Raw genomic sequence first — 19,189 nt, forward strand, 5'->3', positions numbered from 1 at the left:
AAAAAAAGAAATTTAAAACAAAGAACATCAAGCCTTCAAGAAGGAGACAAGAGTTGAAACAACAATTTTGGCACAATTTCGTAAACCAATTTAAATATATTAATTCATCCTTACTTAGAAATGAGTTAATTAGGACAAAAAAATTAGGGAAATAGTCAAGCTTCATTTTACTACCAACCGGAATTTGATATTTTGTATACAAAAAAATTTAGGCCATTTGAAGTCAGGGCCAGGTTACATGTTGAAAATATAAAATTTCTAAAATCATAAAAAACATTATCAAATTTTTATCCTAGCTGATACTCGTAATGAGATGAAAGTTAGAAGAAAAGTCAAGCTTCATTTTGGTACCAACCGGAAGTTGATATCTTTCATACAAGAAAAATTATAGCCATTTGAATTCAGAGACACGTTACATTTTAAAAATATCAAATTTCTAAAATCATAAAAAACATAATCAAATTTTTATCCTAGCTGATACTCGTAATGGGTTGAAAGTTAGGGAAAGAGTCAAGCTTCATTTTGGTACAAAGCGGAAATTGATATCTCGCATACAAGAAAACTTATTTCCATTTGAATTCAGAGCCACTTTACATGTTGAAAATATTAAATGTCTAAAATCATAAAAAACATTCTCAAATTTTTATCCAAGCCGATACTCGTAATGGGATGAAAGTTAGGGAAAGAGTCAAGCTTCATTATGGTGCCAACCGGAAGTTGATATCTTGCATACAAGAAAAGTTATAGCCATTTGAATTCGGAGACACGTTACATGTTGAAAATATTAAATTTCTAAAATCATAAAAAACATTCTCAAATTTTTATCCTAGATGATACTTGTAACAGGATGAAAGTTAGGGAAAGATACAAGCTTCATTTTGGTACCAACCGGAAATTGATATCTTGCATACAAGAAAAGTTATAGTCATTTGAATTCGGAGACACGTTACATGTTGAAAATATCAAATTTCTAAAATCATAAAAAACATTCTCAAATTTTTATCCTAGATGATACTCGTAACGGGATGAAAGTTAGGGAAAGAGTCAAGCTTCATTTTGGTACCAACCGGAAGTTGATATCTTGCATACAAGAAAAATCATGGCCATTTAAATTCAGAGACACGTTACACGTTGAAAATATCAAATTTCTAAAATCATAAAAAACATTCTCAAATTTTTATCCTAGCTGATAATCGTAATGGGATGAAAGTTAGGGAAAGAGTCAAGCTTCATTTTGGTGCCAACCGGAAGTTGATATCTTGCATACAAGAAAAGTTATAGCCATTTGAATTCGGAGACACGTTACATTTTGAAAATATAAAATTTCTAAAATCATAAAAAACATTCTCAAATTTTTATCCTAGATGATACTCGTAACGGGATGAAAGTTAGGGAAAGAGTCAAGCTTCATTTTGGTACCAACCGGAAGTTGATATCTTGCATACAAGAAAAATCATGGCCATTTGAATTCAGAGACACGTTACACGTTGAAAATATCAAATTTCTAAAATCATAAAAAACATTCTCAAATTTTTATCCTAGCTGATAATCGTAATGGGTTGAAAGTTAGGGAAAGATTCAAGCTTCATTTTGGTACCAACCGGAAGTTGATATCTTGCATACAAGAAAAATCATGGCCATTTAAATTCAGAGACACGTTACACGTTGAAAATATCAAATTTCTAAAATCATAAAAAACATTCTCAAATTTTTATCCTAGATGATACTCGTAACGGGATGAAAGTTAGAGAAAGAGTCAAGCTTCATTTTGTTACCAACCGGAAGTTGATATCTGGCATACAAGAAAACTTATGGCCATTTGAATTCAGAGCCACGTTACATGTTGAAAATATTAAATTTCTAAAATCATAAAAAACATTCTCAAATTTTTATCCAAGCCGATACTCGTAATGGGATGAAAGTTAGGGAAAGAGTCAAGCTTTATTTTGGTACCAACCGGAAGTTGATATCTTGCATACAAGAAAAATCATGGCCATTTAAATTCAGAGACACGTTACACGTTGAAAATATCAAATTTCTAAAATCATAAAAAACATTCTCAAATTTTTATCCTAGATGATACTCGTAACGGGATGAAAGTTAGAGAAAGAGTCAAGCTTCATTTTGGTACCAACCGGAAGTTGATATCTTGCATACAAGAAAAGTTATAGCCATTTGAATTCGGAGACACGTTACATTTTGAAAATATAAAATTTCTAAAATCATAAAAAACATTCTCAAATTTTTATCCTAGCTGATAATCGTAATGGGATGAAAGTTAGGGAAAGAGTCAAGCTTCATTTTGGTACCAACCGGAAGTTGATATCTTGCATACAAGAAAAATCATGGCCATTTAAATTCAGAGACACGTTACACGTTGAAAATATCAAATTTCTAAAATCATAAAAAACATTCTCAAATTTTTATCCTAGATGATACTCGTAACGGGATGAAAGTTAGGGAAAGAGTCAAGCTTCATTTTGGTGCCAATCGGAAGTTGATATGTGGCATACAAGAAAAGTTATAGCCATTTGAATTAGGAGACACGTTACATTTTGAAAATATCAAATTTCTAAAATCATAAAAAACATTCTCAAATTTTTATCCTAGATGATACTCGTAACGGGATGAAAGTTAGGGAAAGAGTCAAGCTTCATTTTGGTACCAACCGGAAGTTGATATCTTGCATACAAGAAAAGTTATAGCCATTTGAATTCGGAGACACGTTACATTTTGAAAATATAAAATTTCTAAAATCATAAAAAACATTCTCAAATTTTTATCCTAGCTGATAATCGTAATGGGATGAAAGTTAGGGAAAGAGTCAAGCTTCATTTTGGTACCAACCGGAAGTTGATATCTTGCATACAAGAAAAATCATGGCCATTTAAATTCAGAGACACGTTACACGTTGAAAATATCAAATTTCTAAAATCATAAAAAACATTCTCAAATTTTTATCCTAGATGATACTTGTAACGGGATGAAAGTTAGGGAAAGAGTCAAGCTTCATTTTGGTGCCAATCGGAAGTTGATATGTGGCATACAAGAAAAGTTATAGCCATTTGAATTAGGAGACACGTTACATTTTGAAAATATCAAATTTCTAAAATCATAAAAAACATTCTCAAATTTTTATCCTAGATGATACTCGTAACGGGATGAAAGTTAGGGAAAGAGTCAAGCTTCATTTTGGTGCCAACCGGAAGTTGATATCTGGCATACAAGAAAACTTATGGCCATTTGAATTCAGAGCCACGTTACATGTTGAAAATATTAAATTTCTAAAATCATAAAAAACATTCTCAAATTTTTATCCAAGCCGATACTCGTAATGGGATGAAAGTTAGGGAAAGAGTCAAGCTTCATTTTGGTGCCAACCGGAAGTTGATATCTTGCATACAAGAAAAGTTATAGCCATTTGAATTCGGAGACACGTTACATGTTGAAAATATTAAATTTCTAAAATCATAAAAAACATTCTCAAATTTTTATCCTAGATGATACTTGTAACAGGATGAAAGTTAGGGAAAGATACAAGCTTCATTTTGGTACCAACCGGAAATTGATATCTTGCATACAAGAAAAGTTATAGTCATTTGAATTCGGAGACACGTTACATGTTGAAAATATCAAATTTCTAAAATCATAAAAAACATTCTCAAATTTTTATCCTAGATGATACTCGTAACGGGATGAAAGTTAGGGAAAGAGTCAAGCTTCATTTTGGTACCAACCGGAAGTTGATATCTGGCATACAAGAAAACTTATGGCCATTTGAATTCAGAGCCACGTTACATGTTGAAAATATTAAATTTCTAAAATCATAAAAAACATTCTCAAATTTTTATCCAAGCCGATACTCGTAATGGGATGAAAGTTAGGGAAAGAGTCAAGCTTCATTTTGGTACCAACCGGAAGTTGATATCTTGCATACAAGAAAAATCATGGCCATTTAAATTCAGAGACACGTTACACGTTGAAAATATCAAATTTCTAAAATCATAAAAAACATTCTCAAAATTTTTATCCTAGATGATACTCGTAACGGGATGAAAGTTAGAGAAAGAGTCAAGCTTCATTTTGGTACCAACCGGAAGTTGATATCTTGCATACAAGAAAAGTTATAGCCATTTGAATTCGGAGACACGTTACATTTTGAAAATATAAAATTTCTAAAATCATAAAAAACATTCTCAAATTTTTATCCTAGATGATACTCGTAACGGGATGAAAGTTAGGGAAAGAGTCAAGCTTCATTTTGGTACCAACCGGAAGTTGATATCTTGCATACAAGAAAAATCATGGCCATTTGAATTCAGAGACACGTTACACGTTGAAAATATCAAATTTCTAAAATCATAAAAAACATTCTCAAATTTTTATCCTAGCTGATAATCGTAATGGGATGAAAGTTAGGGAAAGAGTCAAGCTTCATTTTGGTACCAACCGGAAGTTGATATCTTGCATACAAGAAAAATCATGGCCATTTAAATTCAGAGACACGTTACACGTTGAAAATATCAAATTTCTAAAATCATAAAAAACATTCTCAAATTTTTATCCTAGATGATACTCGTAACGGGATGAAAGTTAGAGAAAGAGTCAAGCTTCATTTTGGTACCAACCGGAAGTTGATATCTGGCATACAAGAAAACTTATGGCCATTTGAATTCAGAGCCACGTTACATGTTGAAAATATTAAATTTCTAAAATCATAAAAAACATTCTCAAATTTTTATCCAAGCCGATACTCGTAATGGGATGAAAGTTAGGGAAAGAGTCAAGCTTTATTTTGGTACCAACCGGAAGTTGATATCTTGCATACAAGAAAAATCATGGCCATTTAAATTCAGAGACACGTTACACGTTGAAAATATCAAATTTCTAAAATCATAAAAAACATTCTCAAATTTTTATCCTAGATGATACTCGTAACGGGATGAAAGTTAGAGAAAGAGTCAAGCTTCATTTTGGTACCAACCGGAAGTTGATATCTTGCATACAAGAAAAGTTATAGCCATTTGAATTCGGAGACACGTTACATTTTGAAAATATAAAATTTCTAAAATCATAAAAAACATTCTCAAATTTTTATCCTAGCTGATAATCGTAATGGGATGAAAGTTAGGGAAAGAGTCAAGCTTCATTTTGGTACCAACCGGAAGTTGATATCTTGCATACAAGAAAAATCATGGCCATTTGAATTCAGAGACACGTTACACGTTGAAAATATCAAATTTCTAAAATCATAAAAAACATTCTCAAATTTTTATCCTAGCTGATAATCGTAATGGGATGAAAGTTAGGGAAAGAGTCAAGCTTCATTTTGGTACCAACCGGAAGTTGATATCTGGCATACAAGAAAACTTATGGCCATTTGAATTCAGAGCCACGTTACATGTTGAAAATATTAAATTTCTAAAATCATAAAAAACATTCTCAAATTTTTATCCAAGCCGATACTCGTAATGGGATGAAAGTTAGGGAAAGAGTCAAGCTTCATTTTGGTGCCAACCGGAAGTTGATATCTTGCATACAAGAAAAGTTATAGCCATTTGAATTCGGAGACACGTTACATGTTGAAAATATTAAATTTCTAAAATCATAAAAAACATTCTCAAATTTTTATCCTAGATGATACTTGTAACAGGATGAAAGTTAGGGAAAGATACAAGCTTCATTTTGGTACCAACCGGAAATTGATATCTTGCATACAAGAAAAGTTATAGTCATTTGAATTCGGAGACACGTTACATGTTGAAAATATCAAATTTCTAAAATCATAAAAAACATTATCAAATTTTTATCCTAGCCGATAATCGTAATGGGTTGAAAGTTAGGGAAAGAGTCAAGCTTCATTTTGGTGCCAACAGGAAGTTGATATCTTGCATACAAAAAAAGTTATGGCCATTTGAATTTAAAACAAGGTTACATGTTGAAAGTATCAAATTCCTAAAGTCATAAAAAGCGATCTCAAACTTTATTGCAAGCGTATACTCGTAATGAGATAAAGGTTAGTGAAAGAGTGAAGTTTAATTTTGGTACCTACCGGCATCGGCACTTGATATCTTGCATATAAGAAAACTTATGCCCTTTTGAATTCAAAACAAATTTATTTGTATATTAAAAAACAAATTGGAAAAATTGAATTTCAACATCAGGATGATGACGGTAGATGAATATTATACCTCTCGAGTTTACCGTGAATGCGGAGCGAAAAATTCCAACTTAGCACCATCGTCGTACCGCTAATACATTTGTTGACGTGCGGCAAAAAATGTGACCGAGATAAAAATGCTTGTATTAATATTCGTCAAACTGGACTCGTCAATGCCGGATATCTCGATGAAAAAGAAAAACAAGATAAAAGGATTAATTACGTCTCAATTTTTTTTGAAAGAAATAAAAAGTGACGTATTTTTTTGTCACTCGAGAGAAATTAATTTGAATAAATTAAAAATTTATACAAATTCGACAAAAAAAAGAAAAAATCTTCTTTTAAAAACAAAAGTGTTATATTCATAACAAAAAGAAAAAGAATTGCAATTCGAATATTTTATTTTAAAATTTAAATTTCAAATAAAATTAAAATTATTATAATTTTTTTTTGTAGTATTATATTTTTTTCAAACGTCATCGAATAAACTATTTAATTGTAAATTTTCTTGTATCAAATTATAAATTTATTATCGTACAACGTGTGTGCGTATAATATTGAACAAATAAATGACGTTTTTTAATTTAGAAAGAAAGTATTATTCAAGTAGATAAAAATTTAAATAAAATCTCTTTATGAAAATTATAAATATGCTGAGATTTTAAGTTTAATTTTATAATTGAATTTTGCAACTTATAGGAAGTAAAATTACTTTTTTCAAAATAAAAATCATTGTTGCTTTCTTAATTTACAAAAGGTACGTTAATTAATTAATAATTGTTTCAATTAACAGAAATTACAAAAATAATTGTTTTCTATTTAACAATTTATTCTTCTGCTTAATCTTAAAAATTTCTCTTCACAGATTTTGTAAAGCGTAAAACCTCGAAAAAATCGATGAAGAAACTGATAGATAGAAATAAAAAATTAAAAGAATAATTCCAAAACAATGGAGACGGGAAATTTCACAAGTCCTCTACAAGCTGTTCAAATGGTATCAATATTTACTTATTTAAATACTCTCAGCGATGTTTTATTTGTCGACAATCTATTGAATGAAACAAATCAATATCAACCAATACCAGTAGTGAATGCTCTGTACAAATATTTCTTCAACTTGAAAAAAATTGAAATCGAAAAGATTGAATTTCGAAAAAGACGTCTGGCTCGTAAATTAATAGAAGGCACCGATTTGTACGGGGCGAAAGAAAACGAGATTTTGGACGAGGCATTCATTGACGCTCTCTACAGGCACTTGATAACTACTCTTGTTTTCGAAAAGTACGGAAATATTCAAGGATTCCTTCTCGACGTTGTCCGTCACTCGAGGGATCTTAGAATAAGTACGTTACAGGAAAAAATTATTACGAGACTTTCCGAGGAAGAATTTCAGAGTGAAAATGGTTTCAAATCACAATTAGACTTTCTGTCGATTTTTAAGATTTATCAAGACTTTATTCAACCTTTATTTCCGGTTGCTGGTAAAGACACTGATCTACTGTCCGTTGATTATATTTACGCACAAGCTGGAGCTGCTTTTCGATTGTCGACCAAAACAGAGTCCTTGATAGTACCGAGAAAGTACGAGCATGGCAAAAATGATGACTTTAATAGTTACGTCGTCGTGGGTCATACAATTGAACATCTGGGAATTGCGAAGGAAATTGACGAAGCAGCTCTGCAAGTATTTTCCCTACCGGCCCTTTTTTACTACGTTACGAAAAGAGCGGAAAAATTGCAAGGAGAAACTACGGCGGCAATTGTCAACAATCCGAAACATGTGAGCAAAGCCCTTCGAATTCTCTTCTTCCACCTGAAGGAAACATTCGATAGAGTCGAAAAGGCCAGGAATGATGACTATCGATTGCAGTTTTATTCGGCACGATCGAAATTCAAAAACCGGACGGCACTGGCAAGGGAGATGATCAGAACTGGATGTCCAATAGTGAAGGAGGAAAATTTGGAGCAAGAGGTCCTGAGGTACAAGAATAATCCCGAGGATTACGAGTGTAGGACCGAAGGCAAGACGCAAGGAACGATCGGGACGAAACTGGAGGATTTGAATCGGATTTATCAGCAGAAGGTTAACGAGGTTGCGGAGAAGTATCTGAAATACGAGGTGGGATCGATAAGGGACGCTTTTGGAGAGGATCGTATTAGGTTCATAGACGCGAACGAGGTGGAAGTCTCGAGAGGTTTAGTTGTCAATGTCTACGACGGAACGAATGTAATCCAAACTCAGTTGGTTAAGGAATCTGCGGATTTGTTCAGATTCTACTTCGTCAAGAATGATACGTCGATTTACTATGCCATTGTAAGGGAGGATGATAATCTGATGGTGATCCAGCAGGATGATGGTGTATCCGATGGTTGCAATGGTAAATCGATTCGTAATTCTGTAAAAACTGGTAATGATGTAGTAGACATAGTGGAGATCCAACATCTGCTAATCATCATTAATTAGTTCGTTCAAATCTAATAATTTTTTGTCAATTACAGATTCGATGTCCAACAACACTTCCGGATCTGCTAGAACTGATGGCTTTCAACCCAGCATAATTCACTGCAACCCAAACGATTTCCGTGAAAAGTTAAATTTGCCACCCTCGCAGAAGTTTCGTGACATCAATTTCCCAGACGTGAAGAAACACAAGCTGGAGAAATTCGACATATTTCTGACTCGAATCAGCAGGGAAAGATCGACCCTTTTCAACAAGAGTCTCGCAGACTATGGCTACGAACAAACAAAGAAGGAATGGTGGAAACAATTCGGACTATCCTTCGTTCCATTTTACAACTGTATTCATGGAATTCACTCTCGGAATATTGAGGAAACTGAAATAGCCTGCTCACTAGATGTCCTAATCGCTCTCCCCCTGGTTGGGGAAGTAGGGTATCTAGCAACGAAACTAACGACAGCTTTCACTAGAAGCGTCATCTATTCTGCAGGAACGACTCTTGGGTCCCTAGGCCTAAGAACGATCATGAGGGGAATTTTGGCGAAACTAGGCAGTGTGGGCCTAACGGAAGCGGAACATTTCACAGTCCTCTTCAATCAGCAAACATTCAGAAATGTAGGTCTGTCTTTCCTTCGCTACGTTGATCCGGGTTTCGAACTTATTTACACAATCGGCAAAGGGGGACTTAGGGCAATTAGAAATCTGATCACTGAAGTTATAACGTATTCCATTTCTCTCGAAGGCGTATTAATAGATTTGGTAGCCATCGAATCAAAAATCGAAAAATTGCTAAGAATAGTAGACACCAACTCAGATGTGGACGTATTCGTAAATTCCTTGAACAATCCTAACGGTGGTTATGGTTTCAAGTTTATTCACCTCCCCAATAATAGAGTAGCCTAAATGAGAAAAGTACAAAACTTCGAGGGCGAATTACCGGTTGTGTTTGTGAAGGAAGGGGATGAAATTACTTACAGAAGGATCGATCCAAAAACAGGAAGACCGAACAAGATTGTAGAACTTGAAGACCAGCCTTTGCTCACTGATACAAGACATTCAACTTTCGAGTTTTATATCCAGAGTTTCCATGATACTGGCAAATGTTCTCGTGTCCGATTCATGAGATCTCCACTCAGAAACTTTTGTATAAGAAACATTTTACGAAACCAGCGACAATCGGTGGAGAGAGCAGCTTTGGAATACGTTCAAGTACACCCAGAACTATCAGAAGACGTCGTACGTACCCAATTGAGAAAATTCGTCTTCCCTGGCGACGACGGTGGTATGCAACTTTCCTTCGTCAAGGACTGGCTTAATCGAATCAAAAATGGACAAACCGGTCTACCCCAGTGGAGCAGAAAGTACGAAATACCCAATTCTGACCTCTACCATCGACTAAGATACTCTGACACTGTGGACAAGGAAAGAATCCCAAGTACCGAAGTGATTAACAGATTTCGAGAATTCTATTCACCGCACTATGACTATTCGTCAGCGTCCTTGCAAGCACCTAAGATACAAACATTATACGAAAGTTCCAAAACCTATGAATCCTTAACTTTTGAAGATTTTCTTGCCATTCGTAATTACATGGGCAACGGTTATCGAAGAATCGGTCGAAATACAATCGAAGCACGACAAATGAGAGAAGCACTACTTCGACTCGCCGTCAGGCAAGCCGACGATCCGGTTGAGGAATATGCAACAACTCTATATCGTGGTGAAATTAGACCAGTTGAAGCAGTCCAGAAACTATTTTTCAAAAGCGATGGAATAGTGAGACTAAATCGTTTTACATCCACATCATTGAGCAATGACGTTGCGATCAGATTTCAAATAGGGGCGACTAATAATGTTAGAATTATGTACGAGATGAAATTTTCCGAACCCTACCTAAGGGCTAATTTAGAAAAAGTCAATGCCGGTCATTCGGAGATGGAGACAGTTCTTCTTCCTGGACGTGAATTTCGAATTGAAAGTTCTGTACCGGAGACATTGCATGGCAGGAGTATTTTAAAGGTTAAATTGGAATTTATTAATGATGCTCGAACAAAATCCGAGTGGCTGAAGGATATTATGGATCATTTGGAGAATTTGGGAAAGGACGGTGCTACTGAATACGAGCCTGATGTAGTTCAGGATCCCAACGCGGATTCTGAAGATTTTTTCCGTAATCTCCCAGTACAGAAGTATAAAAATTAAGTTGAACTTAATTTCCTCTGATCTATCCTCCCTTCTATCCTAGAGATACTTATTTAAGTTAAGGAACTGTTATATTTGTCAAAAAATATTTTTGGAATAAAATAAATAAAAGAAACTTGTGTTGTTATTCTCTCGTGATAGAAATAGTGCGGGTGCGGTAATTTTTTTGCAACTTAATGTAAAATTATTAGCAGATATAGAACTATTTAATATTTCGAAAATAATATTTCGAGAATAATAAAATTCGAAATAAGTATTGCATTGCCCTTGTTCCGTGTGTGTCCAACTGAAATAGATAGTGAAACATTTGTTCAAATTTACAATCTTTATGACTCCGTTATTAAACAATAGTCAATGTCATTTTTGAAGCATTACTTCGACCTGAATTCACTTCCACACGATTCTTTAAGTCGTAAACAGTAAAATTCCGATAAAGACCACAAATTGAACGTCAAACATTCTCGAAATTTCAAGGAAACAATCTTAGAAATACAGGTATATTTTATAATTATTCTAAATAAAAAATTTTTCCAAATGAAATAATTAACACATTTGCTTTTCAAACAGATTCGAAAAATAGGAAAAGAAACATGATGGTGTCAAATTTTATCAGCCCCTTACAAGCTGTTCAATCGATTTCAATTTTTACTTATCTGAACACATTGAGCGATTTCCTACTAGCTGGAAATTTTCTAAATCCTATAAATGAACATCAACCGATACCAATCGTCAATTCTCTGTTCAATTACCTTTTGAACGACTATCAAGAGGATAGACATTCAATAATTCATGTCGAATTTCTAGAAAATGATCACTCTCCAAAGATTAACAACATTTACAATTATTCCACATTCTGGAATAGAAATCGAAATGAAATTATCAAAACAAGAAAAGAATTCCTAGCTCGTAAATTAATTGAGAATACCGATTTGTACGGATCTGAAGAAAATGAAGCTCTAGACGAAATATTCATTGACGCCCTCTACTCTCACTTGATTCTAACTCTTGTTTTCGAAAAGTACACAAATATTTACGGATTTCTGATCGACGTTGTCCGCAAATCGACGAGTGGGAAAATAAATTCTTTGCATGAACAAATCTTCAAAAAATTGTCCAAAGAGATATTTCTCACCGAAAATGGTTACGAATCAAAATTGGAGGATATGTCAGTGAGGACAATTATTCAGGAATTTATTTATCCATTGCTTCCGAAAGCGAACGAGGAGACAAATTTAGCGTCGGTTGACTATATCTACGGATCGGCGGGTTCGACTTTTGTGCATTCGATCAAATCGAAGAGATTTTTAATGATGGATGAAAATAATGGAACGAAGAAGGTAAAAGAAGAGGAAGAGTTGTCGAACTATGTGACGATTGCACACGCTGTGGAACAATCTGTAATTGTTGGTCAATTGGAAAAATCCGCCCTCGCCATCTTTGCGCTTCCGGCTCTTCTTAATTATGTCTACAATCATAGGGAGGACTTAAGGAATCGAACATTGGGAAATATTGTTAATAATTCAACCCTTGGGTCTGATGCCTACAAAATATTGTTCAGGTACCTAAGTGCAAAATTCGATCAAGTTAGAACTGCCGAAAGTAATGATTATAGATTACAGTTTTATTTGACGATGATGAATTTTCAAAATCGGACAATGTTGGCCAGGGAGATGATTAGAAACAACTGTCCAAATGTCAAGGAAAAGTTTTTGGAACAAGAGGTCCTGAGGTACAAGAATAGTCCCGATGATTATAGATGTAAGAGTGGGGAAAAATTGGAGAATTTGAATCGTATTTACCAGGATCAGGTTAACAATGCCGCCACTAAGTATTTGGTGTATGAAAAAAAATCCATTAGAAATGCTTTTGGAGAGGATCTTATAAAATCTATAGAAGCGAATGAGGTCGAAATTTCTAAAGGTTTAGTTCACTATGTCTACGATGGTTTGAATGTATACGAAAAACAGTTGGTTAAAGGATCTGCAGATTTGTTCAGATTTCGGTATTTGAAGAATGAAACATCGGTTTACTATGCTGTTATTAGGGAAGATAACAATTTGTCGGTGCTGGTTGAGGACGATGGTGCAACTGGTAATTGCACTGACAAACCGATTAGTGATTCTGTAACAACTACTACGAGTACAGAGTCCGGGAATTCAGCAACAAGTACTTCTCAACCTTCTGGTAATTCTACATTAACTAAGCCAACAGCTTCTTCTAATAATGCAACATCAGGAGGTCGATACCGAAACATTCCCACTTCCCTCTCTCACTTCCCTCTCTCACTTCCCACTCACACTTTCCACTCTTACTTGCCACCTTCCACTTCCACTTCCTACCTTTCACTTCCCACTCTCACTTCCTACCTTCCACTTTCACTTCCCACCTTCCACATCCCACTCCCACCTTCTACTCTCACTTCCTACCTTCCACTTTCACTTCCCACCTTCCACATCCCACTCCCACCTTCTACTCTCACTTCCTACCTTCCACTTTCCACTCTCATATTCTACCTTCCACATCCCACTCTCACTTCCCACCTTCCACTTTCCACTCTTACTTCCTACCTTCCACTTTCTACTCTCACTTCCTACGTTTCACTTCCCATTTTCCCACTTTCCATTTTCACTTCCTACTCTTAATTCCCACCTTCCACTCTCCACTCTGACTTTCCACCTTCCACTTTCCACACTCACTTCCTACTCTTAATCCCCACCTTCCACTCTCACTTTCCACCTTCCACGTTCCACTCTCACTTCTTACGATTCACTTCCAACCTTCCACTTTCACTTCCCATTCTCACTTCCTACTCTTAATTCCCACCTTCCACTCTCACTTCCTACCTTTCACATTCCACTCTCACTTCCCACCTTCCACATCCAACTCCCACTTTACACTCTCACTTCCCACCTTCCACATCCCACTCCCACTTTCCACTCTCACTTCCTACTTTCCACTTTCACTTCCTACCTTTCACTTCCCACTCCCACCTTCCATTTCACACTCTCACTTCCTACCTTCTACTTCCTACTTTCCACTCTCACTTTCCATTTTCTCACTTCCTACTCTTAATTCCCACCTTCCACTCTCATTTCCTACCTTTCACTTCCCACTTCCACCTTCCATTTTACACTCTCACTTCCTATCTTCCACATCAATCTCCCACTTTCCAGTCTCACTTCCTACCTTCCATTTCCGACTCTCATAATCTTTAATCAGGTATTTTCATATAAAAGTTGGTGTGGTGTGTGAGAGTGAACGTGGGAAGTAAGAGTGGAAAGTGGGGAGTGAGAGTAGAAGGTGGAAAAGTGGGTAGTGAGAGTGGAAAGTGGGAAGTAAGAGTGGAAAGTAGGAGTGGGAAGTGAGAATAGAAGGTGGAAAGGTGGAAGTGGGGAGTGAGAGTGGAAAGTGAGAGTAGATAGTGGGATTGGGATTTAAGAGTGGGAAGTGGAATCTGTGAAAGTAGGAGTGGGAAGTGAAAGTAAAAGGTGGGAAGTAAGAGTGTAAAGTGAGAGTGGGAAGTGGGGAGTGAGAGTAGAAGGTGGAAAAGTGGGTGTGGGAAGTGGGTAGTGAGAGTGGAAGGTGGGAAGTAAGAGTGGAAAGTAGGAATGGGAAGTGAGAATAGAAGGTGGGAAGTGGAAGGTGGAAAAGTGGAAGTGGGGAGTGAGAGTGGAAAGTGAGAGTAGATAGTGGGATTGGGATTTGAGAGTGGGAAGTGGAAGCTGTGAAAGTGGGATTAGGAAGTAAGAGTAGAATGTAGAAAGTAAGAGTGGAAAGTAGGAGTGGGAAGTAAGAGTAGAAAGTAGAAGGTAGGAAGTAAGAGTGGAAAGTGGGAGTGGGAAGTGAAAGTAGAAGGTGGGAAGTAAGAGTGGGAAGTGGGAGTATAAGGTGGGAAGTGGAGGATAGAAAGTGGGAAGTGAGAGTTGGAAAGTTACAGAATCGACCCCAATACAAATAATTCTTTATCTTATACTGTAGTACTTTCTAATAATTTGTTATTAATTTCAGGTTCTGCATCATCTAAAAATTCTACCTTGTCCCTAACTGTGCTTATACAACAGATACCAAAATCCAGCATAATCCACTGCAACTCCAAAGACTTTTATCAAAAATTGGGTCTTACTCCCGCTCCAAAATTGCGGGAGAACAATTTCCTCAACGTAAAGAAGAAAAAAGAGGAAAGTTTTGATAAATTTCTAACTCGAATCTCAGAAGAGAGAGCAACATTACTTAATAAAACCCTCGCCGCCGAGGGCTACGACCAAACACGAAAGGAATGGTGGAAAGATTTCGGACTATCCCTAATTCCATTCTACACCTGTAGACATGCAGTTGTCGAGAAAAAATACGAGGAAGCAGAATTATCCTGTCTCATGGATGCCATAACGGCGATACCAGTCGTCAGAGAATTCGCCAATCTTTTCAGTAAGCTTACAACCTCAGTCACTAAAACAGTGATCCATTCTGCAGGAACGACATTTAGTTCCCTAGCCCAGAGGATGACGGTAAAAGAAGTATTGCTAAAATTAGGTCCAGTCATAGCAACCGAGGTTCAGAATTTATCAAGACAGTTCACCATGGAGACTTTCAAAAAATTCGGTTTATCTTTGTTTCGCTACTTGGATCCGGGTTTTGAATTCATTTACACGATCGGCAAGAGTGGAATAAGGTCAATCATCACTCTAGTCACTGTCATTAGAAAGTATATCTCTTCTCTCGAATCCATAATAATGGACTTGTTAGCCACCGAGAATAAAATTGAAAATTCGATCAGAAAAGTGGGGACAATCTCCAATTGGGACATATTTGTAAATTCTCTGACCCAAAAAAATAGCGGTTACGGTTACAAATTTCTTCAATTGCCTGACAAACGAACCTTCCAATTGAGAAGAATTCAAGAATACAATACGAAACTCCCAGTAGTTCTAATTTCAGAAGAAGATGAAACCCTATGCATGACGTTGAACATAAAAACCGGCGAAGTGAGGAAAAAAGTATTTCATCTAAAAACCGAAAGCTATCTCTACAAAACTGAATTTCGCGTTGAAAGTTTTCACAATTCTCGTTTCTGTAAGGCATACCGTTTGAAGAGAACTCCAACAACGTTTTCCTGTCTAAGAAATATTTTACTCGAAAGAAGAGAAATAACAGAAGACGCGGCTATGGATTTCGTTCAAGATCAAACGGAACTAACGAAAGACGTTGTACAAAAACAATTGAGAAACTTTATATTTCCCGACGAAGGTGAATTACAACTCAAATTTGTCCAGGATTGGTGGGAATTAATTTCGAGCGGTAATAAAGAGGTACCAAATTGGAGTAGGGAATATCAGATCGAGAATGCCGAACTGTTTGAAAGTTTACGATATTCCGATAGATTGGATGGCATAATATCAAAAGAGGATGCATTCAAGAGAATTGGAGCACTTGGTTTGGGAGAAAAACAAAATAAATACTTTCCCAATTTAGCCTCTTTCATGTTGATACAAACATTTAACAAAAATCGTGTTTTTGAATCTCTCACGTTCGAGGATTATGTCGCATTGCAACATTACATGCGTAGTGGATATGCGAAGATTGCAAGTACAACACTTGAGGCAAAATACATGAGGGAAGCGATATATCGACTGGCAATTCGCCAAGGGGATAATCCATTTAAAGAATGCACTCTATTTCGTGGAACGACAAAAACACCAGAAGCAGTAGATCAACTATTTTTCACGAACAACAAAGAAGTGGTATTCAATCGTTTTACGTCGTCAACGTCCAGCAGGGAGGTAGCAAAGAAATTTCTTCGAGGAAGAGCAGATCGTATTAACGTACTCTATGAGATGAAGTTTTCAGAACCGTTTTTAAGAGCAAATTTCGAGGAAATTAGTTTTTTGAAGGAGTACGAGACTATTCTTCTTCCTGGTTCTGTATTTGATATTAAAAAATTGGGGTATGAAACGATTGATGATGCAGAGACTTTGGTGGTTCAAATGTCTTTCAATCATGAGAAAGTGCCAAAGCATAAGAGTTTTAAAAATACTATGGAGCAGTTGGCAAAATTGAAGAAGGATTTTGTCATAGCTGATGAAAGTAGTGATGTTCTGTAGTGAAGAGGTTGTGTGTCAGGAAACTCAGCACCTGGGCTAGGAAGTATTCCTTTCAACAATGAACACTTCATTTTTATTCCTAACATTCTAATTCATTAGTTTATTCAAATATTTTTTTTACATATTACAAATTTGGCGTCTGTGCTAAAAAAGTATTATATAACGTTATGTATTCCTCTTCAGACTTACACTAGACTATCTTTTGGATAATTTCCACCGTATGATCTCGTTGTCCTTTTGTTATACCTAATTCGTCAACAACTCTCTAAAAATAATTTTACATCTTCTGCTGATTATCAGCTGTGGTTACTTTTTATGAATTGTGAATTAAATTAATTTTCATGACCCAGATATTAATTGGAATTGTTCTAGCAATAGTTTGATACCAATAAAAAAATTTCGAAACAACTACAACGTGACGCTAATTGAAGAGGGTACGAATCCTGCACTATTTCGGCAAAAATTAGGCCTCGAAGGTGACAAAGCCATGGAGACAGAAGAGTTTTCCTGGATGAAATTCAACTCTAAAAGGTTCGAACACTTCTTGTCTACACTAGCTCAGCAAAGAGTCACAATATTTTGGAGTGACTTAAAGGACTGGGCTCGAGCCAATGACAGTTCAGTTAAGTTTTATTCAAAGGATCACTTTCCATGCGTATAAATAGTAGGCGCAAAATAGTATTTTTCTGCACATGAGTAGCAAAGTACTTGAAAGAATTCTAAACAGAAGGGGAAACAATTCTGCATTTATTAGGTCTTCAAAAAATAAAACATCAAATGGTGGTCCAGGGGGTCTATTCTGTAACTTTCCCACTCCCACTTTCCACCCCCAACACCCACTGCCCCCTTCACTTCCCAGATCCACCTTCCACTCTCACTTCCCACACAAAAGTGGTAGTGGACAGTGAGAGTGGAAGGTAGGAAATAGGTGTGGAAAGTGGAAGGTGGGCAGTGGTTGTGGGAAGTAAGAGTAAAGTGGAAGGTAGGAAATGGGTGTGGGAAGTGAGAGTGAAAAGTGGAAGGTAGGAAGTCTCTATAGCCAATGATGTACGTAACGACCAGCAACCCAACTGTAAGATAAGCAATTCTGAAGCTAAAGCAAAAATCCACTGGTAAGCTAAAGCGAGGAACAGTGGGGCATATCGTCTATAGCGCCGAGCGCAATAAACTGAGGCATCTCTTTTTTTTTTGGAAGGTAGGAAGTGAGAGTGGGAAGTGAGAGGTAGGTGTGGGAAAGTTACAAAATCGACCCATAAACTATTGCTGCCTAATTTATTGTCAAACCAGAAATTATAATTCCCCAAATTTACTAAAATCAAAGAATAAAGTTACCTACAAAAAAATTAATAAAAGTCTCTCTCTCTTCTCTTAATTACCATTTCCATCTAAACTAATTCCATTCTCTACCATTCATGCAAAATCGTAAAAAGTGACGAGAGGTGTGCGGGAGCTGCAATTCGGAACGCAGAATTATATGAATATTGAATTGAGTCTGGCTAAGAACTCGCTTGTTAGGAGTCAGCAGAGTGCGATGAGGGATATCAAAAAATTGATGGAGACGGATACGGTGTTCTATGCTAAGGACTCGTTTAAATAGGATCTTTTTAGATCTGGTGCTGCAGAAAGTTGTGCTCTTACAACTCCTAAAGATGCTGCATCAAATGGTGCTCTAACATCTCCTAATAATGCAGTTCTACATCTGCTAAGGATGCTGCATCGAAAGCTGCTGTTAAATCTCCTAACAATTAATCAGCAACTAGTAATACAACATCTAAAAATATTACAACAAGTGGATCTCCAATTACAGATCCTACTACAAATAATTCAGCATTAGGTAGTTTCAGATCTTCCAAAAATTCCTCATTAAGTTCAACTACATCCGTTCAAAATTCTGTATCAATTAATCCTACATCTTCCAAACATTCTAGAAGAATCAAGAAAACATCAAGAAAAAACATCAAACATCAAGAAGTTTCTAATCCTAATCAACTAACTCCTAATTCCTCATCGTTTGTAATTATCTAAATTCTTGTAAATAAATAAAATTTCTCATAAGTTTAACAAAAAAGCCCTTTTTAATTCTTTCTTCCTAACGTTTTCTCCTACTAAAAATTAGCAAACTATAACACGAGACAAATTTTTGTTTACCCGGTAATTTTTCTAAGGCACGAGTAAAGGTCGATTAAAGGTGATTAATCTCTAAAATTTATATTTTCTCGTCTATATAAAATATATGCCATTGTCAGAAAGCGGGCAGAAAGTTATAGTAA

At 35.9% G+C, this 19,189-nt stretch overlaps 2 protein-coding genes across 2 annotated transcripts; both read left to right on the forward strand.

The window, feature by feature from the left end:
• Positions 1 to 6,870: 6,870 nt before the first annotated feature.
• Positions 6,871 to 9,522, forward strand: LOC122512615. Its single transcript, XM_043628546.1, has 3 exons — positions 6,871 to 6,917; positions 7,026 to 8,538; positions 8,660 to 9,522. Exons 2-3 carry the CDS (start codon positions 7,110 to 7,112, stop codon positions 9,520 to 9,522), a joined length of 2,292 nt encoding a protein of 763 aa, XP_043484481.1. The 5' UTR covers positions 6,871 to 6,917; positions 7,026 to 7,109.
• A 1,698-nt stretch (positions 9,523 to 11,220) lies between these two features.
• LOC122512616 lies at positions 11,221 to 18,941 on the forward strand. Its single transcript, XM_043628547.1, has 3 exons — positions 11,221 to 11,316; positions 11,389 to 13,005; positions 14,830 to 18,941. Exons 2-3 carry the CDS (start codon positions 11,412 to 11,414, stop codon positions 16,917 to 16,919), a joined length of 3,684 nt encoding a protein of 1,227 aa, XP_043484482.1. The 5' UTR covers positions 11,221 to 11,316; positions 11,389 to 11,411; the 3' UTR covers positions 16,920 to 18,941.
• Positions 18,942 to 19,189: the final 248 nt, after the last annotated feature.

The sequence above is a fragment of the Leptopilina heterotoma genome, unplaced genomic scaffold (assembly GCF_015476425.1).
Source record: "Leptopilina heterotoma isolate Lh14 unplaced genomic scaffold, ASM1547642v1 Lhet_123, whole genome shotgun sequence".
In the NCBI taxonomy this organism is placed as follows: Eukaryota; Metazoa; Arthropoda; class Insecta; order Hymenoptera; family Figitidae; genus Leptopilina; species Leptopilina heterotoma.

Excerpts from the sequence above, each read along its gene's own strand:
- LOC122512615 (XM_043628546.1), top strand. The coding sequence starts at position 7,110 with ATGGAGACGGGAAATTTCACAAGTCCTCTACAAGCTGTTCAAATGGTA. Across the intron at positions 8,539-8,659 it reads TGTATCCGATGGTTGCAATG|ATTCGATGTCCAACAACACT; the intron begins GTAAATCGATTC and ends TGTCAATTACAG.
- LOC122512616 (XM_043628547.1), top strand. The coding sequence starts at position 11,412 with ATGATGGTGTCAAATTTTATCAGCCCCTTACAAGCTGTTCAATCGATT. Across the intron at positions 13,006-14,829 it reads AAGTACTTCTCAACCTTCTG|GTTCTGCATCATCTAAAAAT; the intron begins GTAATTCTACAT and ends TATTAATTTCAG.